This window comes from Neolamprologus multifasciatus, chromosome 20, assembly GCF_963576455.1.
Source record: "Neolamprologus multifasciatus chromosome 20, fNeoMul1.2, whole genome shotgun sequence".
In the NCBI taxonomy this organism is placed as follows: Eukaryota; Metazoa; Chordata; class Actinopteri; order Cichliformes; family Cichlidae; genus Neolamprologus; species Neolamprologus multifasciatus.
This window is the reverse complement of record NC_140458.1, coordinates 32,509,450-32,529,208: the sequence shown is the minus strand read 5'-3', so window position 1 is coordinate 32,529,208 and position 19,759 is coordinate 32,509,450. Positions and strand designations below refer to the sequence as shown.

Here is a 19,759-nt window from a genome sequence, read left to right as displayed (position 1 = left end):
AGGTTGATCATATACCTCGACAGAAGAGAATTATTATTCCTCTTTATTAAATTAAACTGATGTGAGTACTGTGACATGAAGACATTAAAAATTTAAATGATTATTTTGATTTTGACATATAATTCTGATTTTTTTAAACTAACAAATCAGTTTATTTTGAAATCAACCAGGAGATTATCGTATGTAAAAAAAAATAACCAGATTAGTTGCCTTGTTGAAAACAATTATGATAACCTAATGATGCAGAACAGCCCAGAGTGTTAGCATTTGAATAGCTGCAATCTTTGCTCTTCTTTCTTAACACATTGCCACACTGAATTTGAAACCAAACAAAAGATACTACACTAAAGTGAAAAATGTCAGGTTTTACATAAACAGATTTTACACCAGTATAGGAGGAACACACGGTGCCTTTTAACATAGCAAGCCACTGGTTAGAGGTGCAGTAGTAACTGGAGAAATATTTTTTGTCAAAGAAAATGATTAAATGAAAAATTCTGTGGGAAATTTGTAGAGTCTGGGCTTTAAAAAATAGTATTAAATTGGCAGCGCAACACCAAATTAAATTTATGTTTTCCTCTGCCCCGCTGTGCTGTTTTCCCATCTAGATTTTGATGTGAGTTTCCAAAAATCCATTTGGTTATGAAAACAAATACATCCACCAACATGGTTGTGAGCAGCTTCATGCAGGAAAGTACGCTGTCCGCCCTTATCACTTTAGAAGGAAAGGAAACTTTGACAGATTGACAGGAGGCGAACGTCAATGGCATCCCACTTGGCTGAGCTGTAATGTTAGTTAACTGCATGTGATGCATTTTCATACCTGAAAATATTCACAAGATGACTTTTTTTTTCTTTTAAATTATGATTAAAAATCGTAACTTTTTGGTTCTTTGAGCAAATGGCGTCTAGTTCATTGCATTGAAGAGATGGCACGCATTCTGCTTTTGGCTCCTCCTTTTAAGGGTAGGGTATCACAGTAGATCATCTGTTTTTATGCCAGATGCCCCTCCTGAAATAGATTCTCATGTATCTTGAATAAGAAAGGGCACTGGGAGTGCACTGTTTTGTGACCCCTTGTGACCAGGTTACAAACATTTCTGCAGCTGATGTCGCCAAAACAGGGAAACTTACTGCAAAACAATGTAAACATTTAGAGGAAAGACATGTAAGTTTAGCTTTTTGGGGTGAACTGTCCCTTTAAAGTCACAGAGTACAGGACCTTTAAATATGATAGTAATCCAAGTGGAGAGAACTTTTATACTGCTGTATTAATACTTTTACTTAAATAAAGGATGTGCACAATCAGCTAGTGGTCGTAATAAACATCTATCTGCACACAGTAAGGCCCGAGCGGCCCTCCTTCCTCCGCACATGCTGCTAAACACCATGCAGGAGCTGGTCATTCATCCTTTTTGAGCACATGAGGAGACTCCTGTTGGCTGCTCATGTCAGCCTGACAACCCGCTGATGGTGACTTTACGATGTCGCAGTGTGACACCTCAGAGATTTCTGAACTTCACACAGAGACGACATTTCATAAGGCACTTTTTTTTCAAAGTCCAGCCTAATGGGACGTGTTAGTGTCACAGCCAACAACAACAAGAAAAAAGAAATGTTGATATAGCTGGATAGGATGCACTTTTTTTTGAGCTATTGCACTGTTCATTGTGCTGTGCTGCAGAGTTTCAAGAACACTGCATCACACTTTTTATTTTGAGTTTTTGTTCCTTTTCTGTGTTCTTTGGCAGTTTTATATGCGGTCATGTAAATATTACTGTGGTTTCAGTTTAACACAAACCAGCTGAAGTTTCTTTAGTCGATGCCTTCCCTGTGTTATAGAGAAAAAAGACAACAACAACAAAACAGATAGGCCTCCAAGACACCATTGTGTTTGGTACTTAAAAGGAAGGACATCTAGTCCTTCTCTGCAGTCAGTGCAGTGTGCAAGCTTCTCTGTATGAACATGGAAAGGACTGAAACTAGTCAAGATTTGGCTTTCACAATAAGAGCGCTGCAGGAATCTGGTATTTTTTAGAGAAATGGTCTGAATGCCAACTGCAGTCAAATATTTTTTGTGACTATCAAACTTAATGCTCATTAATATAAAACAGAGAGTGAAAATTGGGATTTTGTTCAAAAACACAATCCTATTCATTTTAATATATAAATTAAAAAAACTTCAAACCACATTTAAATGACATAAAGTAAAAACAGCTGTTTTTTTTAACAAGCTACTGCCATCTTAGGGAAGAATAAGAGCACTGCAGCAAGAAACAGCTGGGGAATATTTAGCCTACATTTACACATAATGCTGAAAAAGCTACAGTTTGTGTAGTAAGTTATCTTAAAAAGTGCAAATTAACGTGTGCTCAGTGAATAACAACTTTAAATAATTTTGATAATAACAAACAGATTTACGTTAGACAACAGATCTGTATGACAACAGATGACAAAAATTGTGTTGAATCAACAGAAATGGAATCTTGTGTAAATATTTTATTAGTATTATTTTGTGGCTTTATTAGCAAAAATTAAGTGAGGAGGAAATTATGACATTCACAAAAAAAACAAACAAATAAATTCGTTTTTCTCCCAATGTAGTTACATCCATAACTGGAGTTCCTTTGACTTTATTTCACAAGAAAACAACCTCTCTTAAGATAAATGATTTCCTTTATCAAACATGTGGTTTTAATACATGTTTGTTTGTTTTGCATGAGCCCCAAAGGTTGATTCTGTTCATGTGGATGTAGTGTTTTCAGTGGGAGAAATGTTTTGTCACCCATGTAAGTGACTTCTTCAGTCTCAGCGCACTGCAGGTTTCCCCAACCGTATAAACTGTTCATTGCATAATGACAAACTAGCCCACTGAATGAACAGTGAGCTGTGAGGTCAGTTCTTCGATCATTATTATGCAAATTGTCATGACCACTGATCAAACAATCACTGACAAGTTAGCTCTTCTGTGTTGTGCCGTCCGCTTCGCCAGAGGAAATGGAAATCCTCCTGGCACTTAACAGCGTACGCTACATTACTCCGTTTGCGTCAGGGGACCCGATCTTTGGGGTGGACCAGTTTTTGGCGCAGAGTGTTTTAGGGTTTAAAAACTATGGAGACGCTGTGTTTAGAAAAAATTAGCCTCAACTGTTCCGATATTCCTGTCACATGAGGATCACTAAGGGTTTTTGCTTAGGCAGCGGTTGTCCTTCTCTCCTGGATCAGCTGGAGAGATCCAGGGATTTGGAATTTATTGAACAGATTATTCTGGCAGGACATTTTGGTCCACAAAGATGACATTTTATTGAACCTTGTGTTGCTTTTTCACAGCTTTTATATTGCTAAAATGTTACTGTTCGCTTATCACTCAGGCAGGCTGATTGATCAGAGTCAGATTTGACCTTTAACATTGCAACTTATGTTCAGAAAACACATGGTGCAGGGTACAGCCAAATTATGAACCAGAGAAAGCCTTTTAAGCCTTTATGGTTCAAGGTTTCTGCCTAAAACACAAACCATATTATATTTACTATTTAAGCTCAAGAGATTCATCATTTCTGTTCTCTTAAAGGTTGCTTCACTGTCAGAGTGGGCTGTTGAACGGTCACAGGAGGTGACTATAACGTACACAGCTTGTTTAGTGTTGCAAACAGTGCTGCTAACTTGCTTTGTTAATTGAGTTGATCATTTTCTAAAGTGTTGGGGTGAAAATGGACTCCTTATGTCACCTGATAAGACGTTAAATTAAACATAAAACAGAAGCTTAAATAAAAAAAAATGAATCTGGTATCAAATTCTCTCACATGTAATTCTAATCTTGAGACTTAAAACTAATTTTCCAGCAAAATCCACAAACTGTACAGATTAGGGCTGCTCGATGATGGCAAAAATGATAATCACGATTATTTTCACTGAAATTGAGATCTCGATTATTTGACGATATTTATTTAACAATAACAATGTGTTGAATAATGACTTTAAAGATTGTCAAAAAATAATATAAAATAGTGCAAATACTGATAACAGTGCAAATGTTTGCAATATAAGAAATAAATGAAAAATGTAAACATCTATGTTTAGTGAACTTTGCAGTGTTGCTGTGTGGTGCAGCTACGACGCTGTAGCAAAGTTTACACACTGTCTTTTTTTTTTTTTTACCTCTCTTTTCAACCAATGGCAGTCACTCTCCTCTCCAAATAACTTCTGCTTAGCTTTCCGAGCTTCCCTCGGGTCCTCTTAATTGTTGTGACACGTGTTCGAAATGCAGGGAGGTGCGCTCGATTTGCCACACGGAGCAGCGCGAGAGTAAAGCACGAGGGAGGGGCTAATAATCGGCTCAGTCATTTTTAATGATCGTTGAAAGCCCAGATCGTAATCGAGATTAAAATTCGATTAATTGAGCAGCCCTAGTACAGATTGAATAAAGATTTGCTTGTGCTACCAAAAACATTAAAAAAACAACAAAACAAGAACAAAACAGTAACTAAAACATGTTCACATTTAGAAAAAAATGTTTATTCACATGGATGTTAAGTTGCATCACCAGTGGTATCCACGAGCAATAATTAAACTAAATTGGGATGCATACAAAAAAAAGGGGGAAAAAAAGTGCTCAGTAAACAATAACATGTGGCTGATATCTTAATTTACAAACAAGGACACAGGAGTGAAACTAAACTATAAACAGTGGTGTTTACAGAGAAACTGAGAGTGGCCCATGGTGCAGTGCGGTTTCTTAACACACATCCCCACAGTTTGGTATAGATGAAGCACATACACCCAAAGAGTGAAAATGACCAACACATAATACTGAGAATGTGCCTCAGCTTTGTCCATACAAAAAGTCACTGATTAGTTTTTCCCGACCAACAAACAAATAAAACGTCTTCCAAATGAGAAATAATTATTTTCTGTCAATCTTACACAGAAAAATGCAAACGTGACGGCAAAGCTTAAAGAAACAAAAACCATCACTTAACTGTTCCTGCTCAATAGTCCAGGCCACACCAACAACAACAAAAAAAGAAAAAAAAATAGAAATAGCACAAGGACGTAAAGCGCAGGAACAAGTAGGATAACTGCTTTAAAGTGCTTATGATGACACAAAAATACAAAAAGGCCTCTAAAAGAAGGCAAAAACTTCAACCTCAAAATCACCACAAACAAAAATCAGTCTGAGAGGTCATTGTCTTTTGAATACTGTAAAGGTGAAGGGGTAAACTGCTGCACAAAACTTTTCTGCAGGAGGCCGCAGCTCTTAAAGTCCTCCTCTGAGAAGGGGAGGTTCTTTAAAAGTCTGTTTTCAAGCTCCTCTATATACTCATAGTTCAAAGCCAGTGGGCTGGATGAAGCACGGGAATCATTATCAGGGCTGTTCTGAAATAATGTCACGCTGTCGTTCTGATCCATCCCGCAGTGCTGACTCATGGCATTCTCAATTGGCAACGTGTGGTTGTTCTCACACTCACGGTGCTGGTTATTGATTATTTTGGCACTTGTTTCTAAAGACAACGTTGTGGTCACACTGGGCTTCAAGCAGGCATTGGTGTTTGCCAGAATCTCCACTGGAGAGAAGCGGCTCGGTGCGATTTCGCTCAGCGGCGTCGACCCTTCCCTCGCTCTTTCTTCTCTGACTGTCTGGACGATGTTGAGGTTCCACACATCTTCAGCCCCTCTTCCATTTCTGCTGGGGGTGAGCTCTTTGCTCAGGTCCAGGAGAATAGAGTTAGAATCCTTTTCACTACTTTCTGTTTCTGTCTCTTCCCCAGATCCATCCAGCTCCACACACTCTGCCTCCCAGGCTTCTTCACATGACATCCCAGATCCCCTTACAGGAGACTCAAATAACACTCCTTTAGGAACAAGAGGATGGAAGTGTTTGCGGCGAAGGCTAGTGTATGCTGATGAGCAGAGTTGCCTCTCTGGCTCTCTCGACATGTAGTGTCGGACTGACTCTGGCACCAGGATTTCATGGCGTTTTTTGTGAGGGAGTAAGGCAGAAAGACTTCCAGGTACACATTTCCCTACAATGGGTATAAGGCAGGTAGGTTTAAGTGCTGAGACAAAATCCTCCAGCTCTTGGTAGGAGGAGTGATCTGAATAGGGTACTACATGGACATAAGGGTGGAAAGAGATCAGCGGCCTGCTGGTGGGTAAGATGGCCAAAGTTGGTTGTTCTTTGTTCCACTGGTGCAAAGCAGAGGCACAAATCTCTGACTGGTCCACAGCTCTGATACGGCCGGCCCCTGGCTCAGTAGTGAAGACATCAGGCAGCTCCAGAGCTTTAAGGGTCTCCATTCTCTCAAAGCTCACCTCAATCCAGGTTTTAAATTCCATCGCCAGCTCCAATAGCAGGGACTCTTTACCTAAGGAATAAAGGCCTGCAAGATGGAATAACAAGAATAACAAGAAAACTTTAGACCTGCAATAACTGACCTTTTTTTAGCTACTGAGAATCAGCAGGAACAAGCTGTGAACACAGGAATGACAAATCATCACCTTCTAAGCTGAGGGTGTGAATTAATAGCTTTGAAAGTGAGACAATGTGTTTATCAGAAATCTGAGGAAGAGCTTTGTGTTCAAAATATCACACAGCTACAATCCCAACATTGATACTGATATTGCTGTTTTTGTTAATTTTACATGTACTGTTGTCAGACACACCCTGTGGCAAAGATGCGACTCCGGTGTATGTAACATCAGCTTTTGTCCCCTAATGTTGGTGGTGAGGCTAAGGTTCCTATTAGTGCTGTCAGCGTTAATACGACGGTAACACCACAACCGCATTAACGCGGCAAAATAATTAATTAATTAATTAATCTTTGTCAGCATATACACCCAATAAAAAAAATACCAAAAAAGCCATTTACGCACAGTGACAATACAGTAACTGACAGGGCTGCAGCAAGCTGTTTAAACTGACCTATGATAACATTGTGGCTGGGGTGGCTGCGAATAACCTCCTTAATCTGTTGAGTGGCTCGCTGTCTTGATGGCAGGGTACGGTTGGGGTCACAGTTAGTGTTGTCCAGGTACAGCACATCTATAGTGGCGTAGGTCCTTAAGCACGGCTCACGCAGCATTGAAGGAGTGTATCTAAAGTCGCCTGAAATAAATCGGCGCAGAATGTTAATTTACGTGATACCAAAAAACTTGAGAAATTAAATCCAACAGGACACAACTTGAGAAATTGCATTTTTCTATGTCTGAGAAGCGTCAGAGAAACAGACCAGTGTATAGAATGGAGCCAAAGTAGCCTTCGAATAGAAACATGACAGCCCCTGGACAGTGGTTGGCATCTATCAGTGTCACCGTGAGCCTCTCCTTGCCAATATCATCCAGTGGGAGTAGGTATGGTTCACCCACGTCTAAAGGATGGATCCACTGTTCTTTCACCTGAGCAGACATGGAAACATTCAGAGGAAAACCAAAAAAATCAAAACCTTATAAAAGACTTTGGTGCAACAGAATCTGTACTACTGCAGATCACGGTCAGGTTTAGTCTGAAATACAAAATTATACACAGGTTACACTACTCAAGGGAAAGACTTCACAAAATGTACCCAGACTGCTCCCCCCTCTATGAAAAATGTATGATACATTATGGAAATCTGTTGCATTGTTTTGCACTTTGTCCAAGGCTTCAGGGTTTTTGGTGTGACATTTTTACTTACTTGTCTAATATTTTTAAGAGTAAGATTGAGCCAAATCCGATAGTAATTATCTTTGGGATCTCCAAAGAGACACAAAATTTACAACAGTCTCAAAAAAGGTTTATGTCATATGCATTGATTATTGCAAAGAAACTGATCCTGCAGCTTTGGAAAGGCAAAGAGACCCCTGTATTAAAGACGTGGCTTACAGAACTTACAAATACTCTTCATCTTGAAAAAATAAGATATACCATGAATGATAATGTAAAAGACTTTGAATTAATCTGGCACCCTTTACTTATATACCTTGGGAAAATATAAACTTTCCTTTTTTCTGGCAGTCGGGGGATTGGGGCCCATAGTGGGTTTTTTTGTTTGTTGTTTATTTGTTTGTTTTGTTAGCTTAGAGAAAAAAGGGGCATACGCTCTATCAATTTGTAACAACCATGATACTTGCTCCTAATAATAAAAGATATTTGAGATTTAGTCTGAAACACGTTTAAGGTTGATAAAAGATCAAAGTTTGGAAACTATAGAAATAACACAACACTGTTATTGTATATTTTGTATAGGGTTGATATGTTGTGCACTCAGATCAGAGATGCTTGTGTTTATAACCTGGCAGTATTGAATGTTTATGTGAGTTACTGTTGCCTCCTATGAGTGTGAAACTCCTCTGACATCAGCAAGACATTTTTGCCCAGAGAACTGCCGCTCACTTAATGTTTTCTATAAGTGTGCATACTATAGCTGTCTTGACACTTCATCTGTCAAAGTGTCCTTGGTACAGAGCATCTGCCATTTTACCTGCTGCTTCTGCTTCTGTGTCGGGCTCTACTGTAGCCAAACACATTTGTTACCGTTCTTTATGTTCCAGATATTTCATGACCAAAACTCCAGCTTCTTGGCTATAGAAAATCATGTAGCTGGATAATCATTAATCATACCTGTGCTGTACCTCCGGTGTGTTTGGACGAGCCAATAGCTCTAATTCAATAATTAAACGTTTTAGATCCCGTGCAGCACTGCTGCTACACTCAAACATGCATTTGTTTCTTTATTTTTAATGACTACACCCTCCCTTACCTGCAGCTTGAGTTTCAACAAAGTGGCGGTTGTAGGTGAGCAGTAGATGGGGCGATTGCTCCACGTGGACGTCAAACCTGTCGTGTGGTCGCTGTGCATGTGGGACAGAAAAAACAGCCGTGTACCCGGACACTTCCGCACATGCCAGAAGTCCACGGCCAGCGGCGTGTGGGGAATGACTTTCCCGTTTACGGGCATTGTTATTGCCACCGCTTGAGGTCATCCAGCTGTGTGGTCAGTCGATAGATGTCACGAGTTTTTCGGCTGTGGCCAGCTGTTAGAGACTAATTAAAGTAATAGTTGGGAGTTTGACGGACAGTTACGGTTGTCACAAAGCAAACTGCGTATTAAAATGTCAGCAGAAACACAACAGCGTGTTGACATAAACAAAAAACCAAAACCCTTCACTAGCTTCTGGCTAACGGAATCGCTAAATACAAATTTAACACTCGTTATAAAGGCTACATACTTTTTTTTTTCGTATTGACCTCTGATTTTAGGTTCAGAAAATCTTCAGCCCAACCTTGAGCACCTTAAACAGCTGGCCGGTCGTTACATTGTCACAATTGTGGTGCTAACAGCAGCTGTTAAGCCCCGCCATTTCTGTTTTCAATTTAACGCTGAACGCCTCCTTTTCCTTCTTCTTCTTTGTTTTATTTATTGTAGCAATCATGCTGCATATCTACAATACTGCCACCAAAAGGCGGCACTCGGCTGGATCCATATAAAAAAAATAGAAACACCCAACCCCCCTCCAGCAATAGCAGTCACCTCAATATGCTTTATGATGTAAGGCAAACACTAAAAACTTACAATGTTAAAGAGAAAAACCTCATCGAGCAGCACTTGGCGACAGTGGAAAGAAAAAAATAATGAAATTCCTTTTTATAGGAAGAAACCAAGGATGTAGCAAATCAATTTCAACAATATCCATTTTTAAAACTGTATTTGTAAATCCCTAAAAATATATATTTAACACAGGAGGCTACCAGAAATACACAAAGTAAGTAAACTGTTGTAGTATCCAGAAGATGGCGCCAATAGAGCGGAAACAGTCGCTTCATGGCAACCTTGCAGGGCATTTATTGTGTTTCTCATATTTTACGAGATTATAAATTGATAGAGAAGAGCGCTTGATTATTTGCTAAATATATTAAAGCTTTAAACAATTCTAGCGAAAAAAAAAGAAAAAAAAGAGAGATATACGGAAGAGTGTTTGGATGATGGATTGATTCCCCTCTGAAACCTTCGAGACTGTATCTAATATATGACTATATATATGTAACACTCATAAAAAGCATCATCCCAATATGCATTATTTGTTATATACATTGAGAAGGGGGTACTACTAAATGGGGTCATTGCTATGGTGATGATAGGAATCCACTGTAGCGCCCCACCCCCCGCACCTCTCCACCCTTTTCCTTTGCACGCTGTTCACTTTTCAGGATAATACCTGGGACTGCTGCGCATTTCTCTCTTATCACGCGGCATGAGTTCTCTTCCCATACAGGAGCGCATTAATCACATGCTGCTTTACAGTTAATTACATCGCCCCCAAATGCATACCGGCGCACGCATGCGCCCACTCTGCAAGGATTCAGTGGAACCCCTGTTACTATTCACTTCACATCTTTGTGATGGTTCCACAGCGGGAAACTGTAACTAATAAAGATTTTGTCCCTGATGTGCAATAGATGTGTTTATTTTGGGGTTAATGCTGCTCTACGTTCACACCTCCAGCTGCAGTGTTAAAACAGTGTCCAGAGACAAGTAAAATATTGCTAACAGGACAAATATTTCTCATAGATATTCTAAGTATAATTATGCAGCTGTGCATAAATAAACAGTAACGCACTTCATTATTATTTAGTATATTCTTTCTTAATCAGCAACGCACATAATTAAATACCTTAAATAACGCTAGAACATGCACAAAACCACCGTGCCTTGTTGTGATTCTTCAAATATTATAGGAATGTCAGTGCAGGGAGAAGATTAAAATAAGCAGCTGTTTACATGTATCAAGCCAAAGGTTGCTGAGGTCAGCAGGAGCTGTCTTTCCTGTCATGGTGTTCTGCAAGAAGAAGAAAAAACCAACAAACAAAAAAAAACAAAAGTGCTGTCAGACAGTACCAGTGATGCTTCAAAAGCAGATGGCTGCACAGTCTGTGATCTGCCACTGCTGTTTTTAAAAGGAATGCTTTACATCTAACACATTCTCTTGCGCTAATTTCAGTGTGCAAATGTCCCCACATCCTTTATTCCTCTCTACCAAATGCTACTTAGATTACTTAAATTAATACAGATAAAAAGATGTAAACCAACGTGATGTTTTTTGGCAATGACAACGATGATTAAATGAGATTCGTTGGTCCCATAAAAGTTTTCCTCTTAATTCTCTAGTTTTTTTCCTAAATATATAACCATCCCCACGGGAATAAAGACCAGTGTGATCTATTTTTATTACCCCCATTCATCTGAGTCAACAAATTTGTACAGTCAGACTCAGTGGCGATGGCGGCTTATGTCTCTTTCCCTTCTGGGATGATGCAGTGGTGCTGCACACACACTCTCCCTGCTGCAGAGATATTTACAGACATGTGTGATGAGCTAAAAATGTCCCTCGGGGGCTAAGAACAAGTTGCAGGCTAGAAGAAGCTGGTGAGGACACATATCCTCATTTTGGCAGCCTCTCTCACTTATTCCATCTGTCTTTCTCTGTTTATCTCTCACCGTCTCCCTCCTCCAGTCTCTGCGCTCTTTGTTTCATTTTCTCTGCTTCAGCCTCTGCCATTCCATCCTCCTCAATGGGGTTTCAAGGGTCACACCTTTTATGCTCCCATTGTGTGACATAAAAACAGTGTCATGATACCACAATACAGTAGCATGATTGCTGTCTAGTCCTCTTTACCCTGTGTGTTGAGCACTACCTTCTTATCCACACTGCTGTATAACACCTATAGAGGTGGAGAAGCTGCACCACAAAAGCACTATTGTTTCTCCCCTCATGTGAATCGATCAGTTCAGTTTATTGGACTTTCAGGAGTGAGCTGAGAGGTGTGGCATGTAGTCAGCATGGTGGAAATCACCCACGGACCAGCTAAGGGTGCAGTTTTAGGGCCGCATAATGCACAGCCATGATTCGTAGCTTACTGTCATTGCAATGCTGCATACAGAGAGAAAAATGACTCTAATTTTCATCCCAGAGAGCTCCAAGTGTTTTAAAATGTCTTTTTATATGATGCAGGGATATGAAAAAATCCTCAGCAGTGAGGATTAATATAGGTAACATGCAAGCTGCAGGGCTGAAAACCCTCATTAATTGTCTATCAGGAGAAGCTGGGACATGGTCAATATGTCAGCCATACTAGCATTTAATCAAAACAGCATTTTTTCCCCTGAAAAGGGAACAAACAGATACGGGGGCCAAAGAAAGAATAAGAATACGAGCCGTTTGAAAAATGCACAAGAAACATGCTGGAACGCCAACGTGCTTTTAGACTCGTTTTATTGTGCACAGCCCCCACATGCACCCGACTAAATACTTGGTTTAAGATGGTGGTGAGATGAGTCAAGCGTTGTTTACTACACTGACGCTGCAGTTCCTTCTTTGTGCTGTACTGAATTTGTGTAATGTTGCGTGTAATAGGCTATTTCTCCTTACTACCAGCACATCAAGTGTTTATGCACTGAGCAATAAGCGAAAGATTGAATGATAAAATGAGAGTTTAAAGATTTGGCACAATTTCTGCAGAAGCAGACAGATTTGTTTGATGGAGAGATCCTCTTGTTGTCCCACAGGAAGACTAACACTGACAACTGACTGTCAGCTCCTCAAAAATACACAACCAACGAACACATCATTTTTCTCCACAGGATGAAGACGAGTGTGATCATTCAGGAATCTGATTTATATACACAGCAACATGTTCCGCATGACCGGCTTGCTGCTGAGATGACAGATTTTCAATTGCTTCCAAGTCAGCGCTGTTGACTCTCCACTATTATGCCTCTCATGTAAATTGGGACAAGATTTCATAGATTTCCTGTTTAGGTTAAATTGTCCTGTGGATATCAAGAAAAAAAGGGATTTTCTTTTTGGAAGCTCTTTTCCTTCCTGCGTTGGAGAACTATTATTGTAGGTAATTTACTGAAATGGCTTATGCATCAAATGATGGGTGTGAAGCAAATTTGCAGTAAAAGCATAATTTACTCGCAAGAAAAAAACAATCGTACACAAGAGCAAGAAACTGGATTTAAAGTGAGCAGCTTCAGAGAAAGGTGAGTTCAGAGACCATCATTCTGAATTAGTTTAATGGACATGAATGTAACTTTACTTTTACTCTTCACAGATGTCTCAGCTCTAAAGACGGGCTTTTCTTTGCCAGTGGTGCCCTGCACACCAAACCATAACAAAAGACATGATAAATAATTGATCAAAAAGGCCCCAAAGAAACTTCAATCACAGGGCTGCCATATACTTTAGTGAATCAATGTGCAAGACAAATGGGGTGTTTGCTCATGATTTAGCAAAGTGCTTCCCATGTGCATAATGCATGTATGGCACAGTATAGCACAGAAAGGGCTGAATTTACTGCTCATCCAGCACTGAGCAATGTTTGCAGTAATTCTGCCCAGTGGGAATAGACAGAAGAAGGACTCTGTTGTGATTGCTGTGTTTGTGCCTGCAGAACTGGGGTGTTTTGTTGGTTATTTGCTTAGAGAAACTTCAGAGGAACTGGCACTGAGCAGCTGCAGAAAATGGGGTTAACCTTGTTTATACCTATTACTACAGTCAGGCTGGTAAAGCATGCAAACGTCAGAACAATACTTTACCCTGCTGGTAATGAGGCACCAGAGCATGCACGCGCACGCGCACACACAATCACAGTGGGCCTGAAGTTCAGTCAAGTGTGTTAAGTTGATGTGAGTATCCCTGTGACAGGAGCTTAGTATACAGTTTACTGAGAGAGGAAAAACACCTGGTTGGTAAAAATCCAGGAGCCAGTGTTTCAGTCTATAAGGCTGTGAGTAACTACTCCTCATTACCTGTCACATTATATCCACTAATTGACAAAACAACCAGTCTAGATAGCTCCATGCACTTAGCAACTACAGATTGATTTGCAGTAAATTAAATAGTTGCAGTACTCTCACGGGACAATCAGAAGACAATCAATACACTGAGTCTGCAATATCAATTTGCTGTATAAAAGCAGGGACACCATCATTTTCATTGCTTATAAAATCCATAAAAATGCATTTTCAACTGTAAAGTCATGTGAAGCTTCATTTTCACAAGGCCTATCAGGCTCTAGAGACTCATAGCCCCGTATCCATCCTGCCACAAAAACGATGAGCTTGACCTTTGTCTGCAATCGCTTAAATGCAGAGTCAGTAAATTTCAAATATGAGATCAGAACCACTTATTTTGATAGCAGTTTAAGTCTTTTGTGCCCCAGTGGATTAGGCAGCTGAGGGAGTTTGCACAGGAAGAAAAAGAGAACAAGCAAGCAAGGCAGTTATGGATCACATGGGGCTCGGTGTGCTGTGTCTCAGCGAGGCGTTAGATTTGAAAATCGAAATTAAATTGCAAACTCAAGCTGTAAATGTTTTATCAGTTGTCACCACATTAATGCCACAGTTTATTTTGGCTTAGTGGATAAAAGGATGTTTTTTCAGTGATATGAAATGAACGAGGAAAAACTAAAACGATGGCAGATTTTTAAGCACAAAAAAAAAAAAAGACAGAATCATTCCTTTAGATTACCTTAGCTGGCTTTCTGGCTAACCCACTTCTGTTATGCTCTTGCTATCATTTAGAAAATTGTGGATTTGCACAGAGCAACAGAAAATGGTCGATATTACTTATGCGGCTCCAGTTGGGCTGACATAAAAGAAACTCTTGTGGCATATCTCCCGGTCGTTTTATCCCAGGATGCTTCTGTTTGTGCCTTTTTCTTCTCTCCCAGATGCCTTTGTTGTGTTTCCAACAGCAACCTTTTGTTTTTGTTATCAGGCTTCAATTTTCTTCTCAATGTTTTTAATTGGCAGTTCGCTTGATAATCTGACATCCCGATATGTAGCACAGTATACTTCATCGCGATGGTGGTAACTTTACTTGATAAGATGAAAGCTGTGCATTTTGTGTGTCAAATATATACAAAAACAGATTGACACAGTTTTATGATGCATAATCATGCGACACACACCTTTTTTTGTGTGCAAGACATCGGATTATATTCAAATATTGCTTGTGGATAGAATCAGTCAGTCAATCACTTTGATTGCTTGATCATGCACAGCTTCATAAATTTAAAACAATAACAATAATAATTTTTTTATTAATAAGGGTCACGGGTCACGGGGGCAGCAGCCTTTTTTTGTATGTAATTTGTACAGTATTTTTTTTTCTTTCTTATTTTCTTTTCTAAATGTACTTGTATATTGTTCACATGTTGAAATAAATTACCAATCAATCAATCAATCAAGTTAATATACTGTGTTGTGTTGTTTGTGTTGCGTTGTGATGTGTCATATTGTGTCGTGTTGTGTTATATGTAGTGCCGACGTAGGACAATTTTCCAATTTCATTGTACTATTGTAATATGTATGACTGTGCAATGACAATAAAGAGTTATCTTATCTTATCTTATCTTATCTTATCTTATCTTATCTTATCTTATCTTATCTTATCTTATAAATGCAATGCAAAAATACTCATCTATGTGTACTTCTTTTCAATTTGAGCAGTTCTTTCGAAGGTTAGCAATGCAGCCAAACTGAAAAGCCGACCAATTATAAATCTGGGAGGTGACCGAGTCCAGAAGATTCCCTGAGAGACGGGGGACCCTGCTAGAAGGATGGCCATCAATCAGTCCTTTTATAGACCAGCAACATGTAAGCTATTTGGGGCAATGCTCCAACCATGATGTCTTGCAAAAAACAGGCAACCCTTCTGATAATAATAACAGCATGAGGTTATCAAAGTTCTTTTTATTGCCAGAGACAGAAACACAGATCAAACCGGAGAGATGGGTAAATATAGATGTTTCTTCAAGAAAAACTGCTCACACTTCATGCAATATGAGACTACAGCCCAACAGTCAACCAGGTGTGAAAACAGGACGGGCTACAGGACACGTTCTTGAGTAACTTAAAAGAGTGTGTTTAATATATAAAGTCTTACACTCCCTTGCTCCACCACCACTAAAGCAGTTCATTAGGCATAAAGAAAGCTCAGACAGGACCACTCGAGCTACAATCCGAGGAGACTTGTTTATACCCCACAGACGGACAGCATTTGGGCAGAACGTCCTTTCTGTCCAGGGTGGCCATCTGTGGAACAGTCTTCCTCAACCCATTAGAGAATGCTCTACACTCAATTTGTTTAAGGCAAAGGCTAAAAACTGGTTATGGACAAATCAAGTGTGTGATCATGTATGAGTTGTATAGTTTTAATGTTTTTTTTGGGAACAGAATGGTGTGTATGTTGGTGATGGAGTTTTTATTATGAATGAATGATGAATTTTTATGAATTATTATGTCTATTTTTTATGCTTAAGGACAACAGATGGAAATTAGCCCTTGGCTATAATCTGGTATGTTTACATTCATGTAATTTTTTTTTTACATTTATGTTCATTAACATGCACTGTCCTAAATAAATAAATGCATAATCCAGGCAGTGCCCATATTTAAACGCCAAAGAACATCTGGGAAACCTAAAGTAGGATGTTAACAGCCCCTTTGCATTCACTTTTCAAAGTCATAGCATGATATCTTAGACAATCCAGCTGTGGACTTCTATGAAGTGTTTTAAGGGTCAGAAAACGTTTGTATTTTTTTTTTTGAGCACTTAATAGTGAATTTTCATAATAAAATCCTTAGTATGGATTTTCAGGATAAAAAAAAAGTCAAGCCAAATATATAATAATCCAAAGTCTACAAAAACTGAAGGGGAGTGAGAACATGTTTTAACATCGAATTTATTTGCCGGCGATTTTAAAACAGGCAGATGTGAGCACATGGGGGGAATAAAAGCCCAGGTAAACATCCTAGAGTGCTTCCACCTTAGAGAGGCGACAATATTACAAACGCTCCCTTATCTTCTGCCCATGAACCAACCAGATGCTAATATGTAATTCTTAAGGATGGCCTACTCAGCATCAATTATAGTCACTGCAAAGTAAGGTGAATCTAAGTGCTACGGCGGCAGAGCACTGAGAGAGCTGATACAACAGTTTCAAAGATCATACAAGGAAGTCTTCGTGTGACCTCGGCATATTCAGGGCAGGGAAAATAAATTAGAGTAGACTGCAGATTCCCATGTACCCACTTAAACGTAACAGAATTCATCCTGTTAACCTCAACCTACAGAATTACATCATTTATTTTGTATACTGGTAAAAAAAAACATGCTCTGTATGAGATGGAAATTTTATGTTCAGTCTCCTATGACTCTGGAGAGATGTGATAATTCAACTCTATGGGCATTTTAAAGCTCTTCTTAGTGGTGCTGTCTCTTGGACTGCACTGCATTGAAAAGTGTTTCCAATTTTAATAAACGTTTACTGGCACTGACCAATGCCACATACCACCGAATTTAATTCTCAGCTGGTGTGCAACGCCCGTCTACTGTTCTGTCCTCCTCATCCATAAACAGGGCTGGACGAAACAATAAAAATGTCTTTAAATGTAACGCCGTTCAACACGACACCACAGAGCCAAATAACTGAGGAGCTGTATTTACTACTTTCAGACAGCAAAACTTGATTATGAGCCGTAAAAGTATTACAGGTCTGTTGCATTGGATTGCAGTAGGCTGTGTATCAAATGAGCTGGTGAGACAGCTTGCCATTCACATGAACTAAAACTACCAATATGAGTCAAACATGAGATAAATTGCTGTTCCCAACATGATTAAGACAACTGCAGACATTCCCTCTGAAGTCTGAATGCCCACGGCTGCAAATCTACGCAGCAGAGTGGTTTACAATAATGAGGCTTAACAGCAAGTCTTCATTTGTCTTCATTGTCTTCAACACTTGTCTGCTTTAACAGACTTCAAAGGTTTAAAGTAATGTTAAATCCACAGAGGCATTGCAACAATGAGCGGTTTGATAACATGACAGCAGAGAGCATGGGTTAAAAAGAAAGCTGAAATCACACACACTCACATTGCATCTTCAGAGCATTTAATCATCAAGATAAGACACCGGTGTTTTGCAAGACTACGTCAGAGTTTAGAACTGACAAAAGGCATATATGTGAGGGTTACAACCCTATTCGATCAAGAGTTACATAAAAGACGCAAACTGTAAGAATAGGATGATTATAAAGATGAAAGAAACATAGAGATAACATCACAAAAGCAGAAAATTTAAAATAGAAAAGAAGGAGGAACTGGAAAACAGAAAGCTGCAAGTTATAAAGTCACCAAAATCATCAAAGCAAACAATTAAAAGACGACATACTTTTCAACATATTTTTAAACATTCATTAAATTGTCAAATTAATTAATAAATAGCTTTTAAATGTTTGTTTCATAAACACAACACATGCAGATTTTTGATCAGCATTGTAGCTGAAATGGTGCGTTTATTGTTCTGATACACACACACACGCACACACACACACACACACACACAGTGGTGCCAAAAAGCTGGAATCAACAGAGCAGCACAAAGGACCAACCACTGACATCAGTGACCATCAGAGGGGCTGCCACAGATGATGCCTCTGAAACCACCAATCTTGACATATACCTAACAGGGTCTGGTGCTCTGCAGGCACCAAAGTCAGAATGGTTCTGCACTACATTCCCATTGGTGGAAAAGAGGCATGAGAGAACAGCAACGCCTTCATAGCAGAACAATAATCCTTTGTGGGTTTGTCATCACAGGTGACTAATTTAAAGCCAAGAAATCACAGGCTCGATTATGAATATGAGTTTTGAAATCAGCAATTACAGCTGTTTATGTTTCCTGGAATCTGGTCAGATGTGGTTGTTACGAAATACTGCTCGTGTCCTTTATAAGCTCAGCTCAAGCGCTAGCATCCTGGCTGTCACTAAATGTAATTTTTAGCATCTTTCTCTAAAGACAGAATGTCAGATTTCCATACAGAGGTGGAAAAGGCTTGGATCTTCGCCCTCTCCATTTGCCTTGATGTTCTAGATAAACACACTGTATCAGTTTTATGGTCCCCTGAGTTTTATCCTGTGTATAGATGGTGCTATATTAATACCTTCAGTAGTTGCTTTTGAGTTTAAGTCTTGCACAAGGCTCCAAGTGTTAACAAAAGATGTTTGCTGTTCGCTTGGGACTTCAACAAAGAGCAGCTAGACTACAGAAATAGCAGGCTGTGCACTCTGAGCTCAGAGTTAACAGAGCATTTGCTCTTGAGTTTTTAAAGCACTATTACCCCCACCAGAGAAGTTATGATTGATTTGCAGCTGTGATTTCGCTCCTGTCAAATATGAACCATTTTCAGAAGTAATCACAGGAGAAGTAAGACATAAAGCTCTATTATTTGCCAGACCATTGTGCCGGTGTCAGTCTAAGAAGATGCTCATTTCAGAGTCAATGGGTTTTTTTGTATTGTAGACACTGATGCAGTGAGACAAAGTCGGGCTATCATAAATATATTTCCAATGCTGTGGGATAAACAGCCAATCTGGAGCCACAGCCAGTGCATCTGTGTTGCTGCGTCTATTTCATTGTCAGCAGACAGCACCGTTCTCATTACCATTTTATGAAGCCCAGTTGGCAGAGTGAGTTTGGCAGAGTGCTGCACGACTAAGAACTCTGTTGAAGTGAATTAATTTAAAATGGGATTCAGACACTGGCACAAGATATATTTAGTATCTTCTCAGGCTTGGGCTCTGGGGACTTGATGTCCAGAGCTCCGACAGGAAAAGGCAAAATCTGTGCAGGGACCTGATAACAGCTCAGGATCAAGAAGTTGGATTACTTTCCTCTTATTTTAACACACTTCTCCTGCCCATTAGATTGATT

General features: G+C 39.5%; 1 protein-coding gene across 3 annotated transcripts; it reads right to left on the bottom strand.

Annotated features, from left to right (window-relative positions):
* Nucleotides 1-2,712: 2,712 nt before the first annotated feature.
* On the bottom strand, nt 2,713-9,444 carry dclre1b (DNA cross-link repair 1B). 3 transcript variants are annotated; one of them, XM_085146810.1, is made up of 5 exons: nt 9,208-9,444; nt 8,739-9,022; nt 7,230-7,395; nt 6,923-7,105; nt 2,713-6,380 (listed from the first exon to the last, which is right to left on the bottom strand). In XM_085146810.1, exons 2-5 carry the CDS (start codon nt 8,934-8,936, stop codon nt 5,170-5,172), a joined length of 1,758 nt encoding a protein of 585 aa, XP_085002936.1. In that variant the 5' UTR covers nt 8,937-9,022; nt 9,208-9,444; the 3' UTR covers nt 2,713-5,169. The 3 variants fall into 3 exon arrangements, with proteins under 3 accessions (XP_085002936.1, XP_085002937.1, XP_085002935.1); XM_085146811.1 differs by having other exon boundaries at nt 8,739-9,012; XM_085146809.1 differs by having other exon boundaries at nt 8,739-9,444.
* Between the last annotated feature and the right edge of the window lie 10,315 nt (nt 9,445-19,759).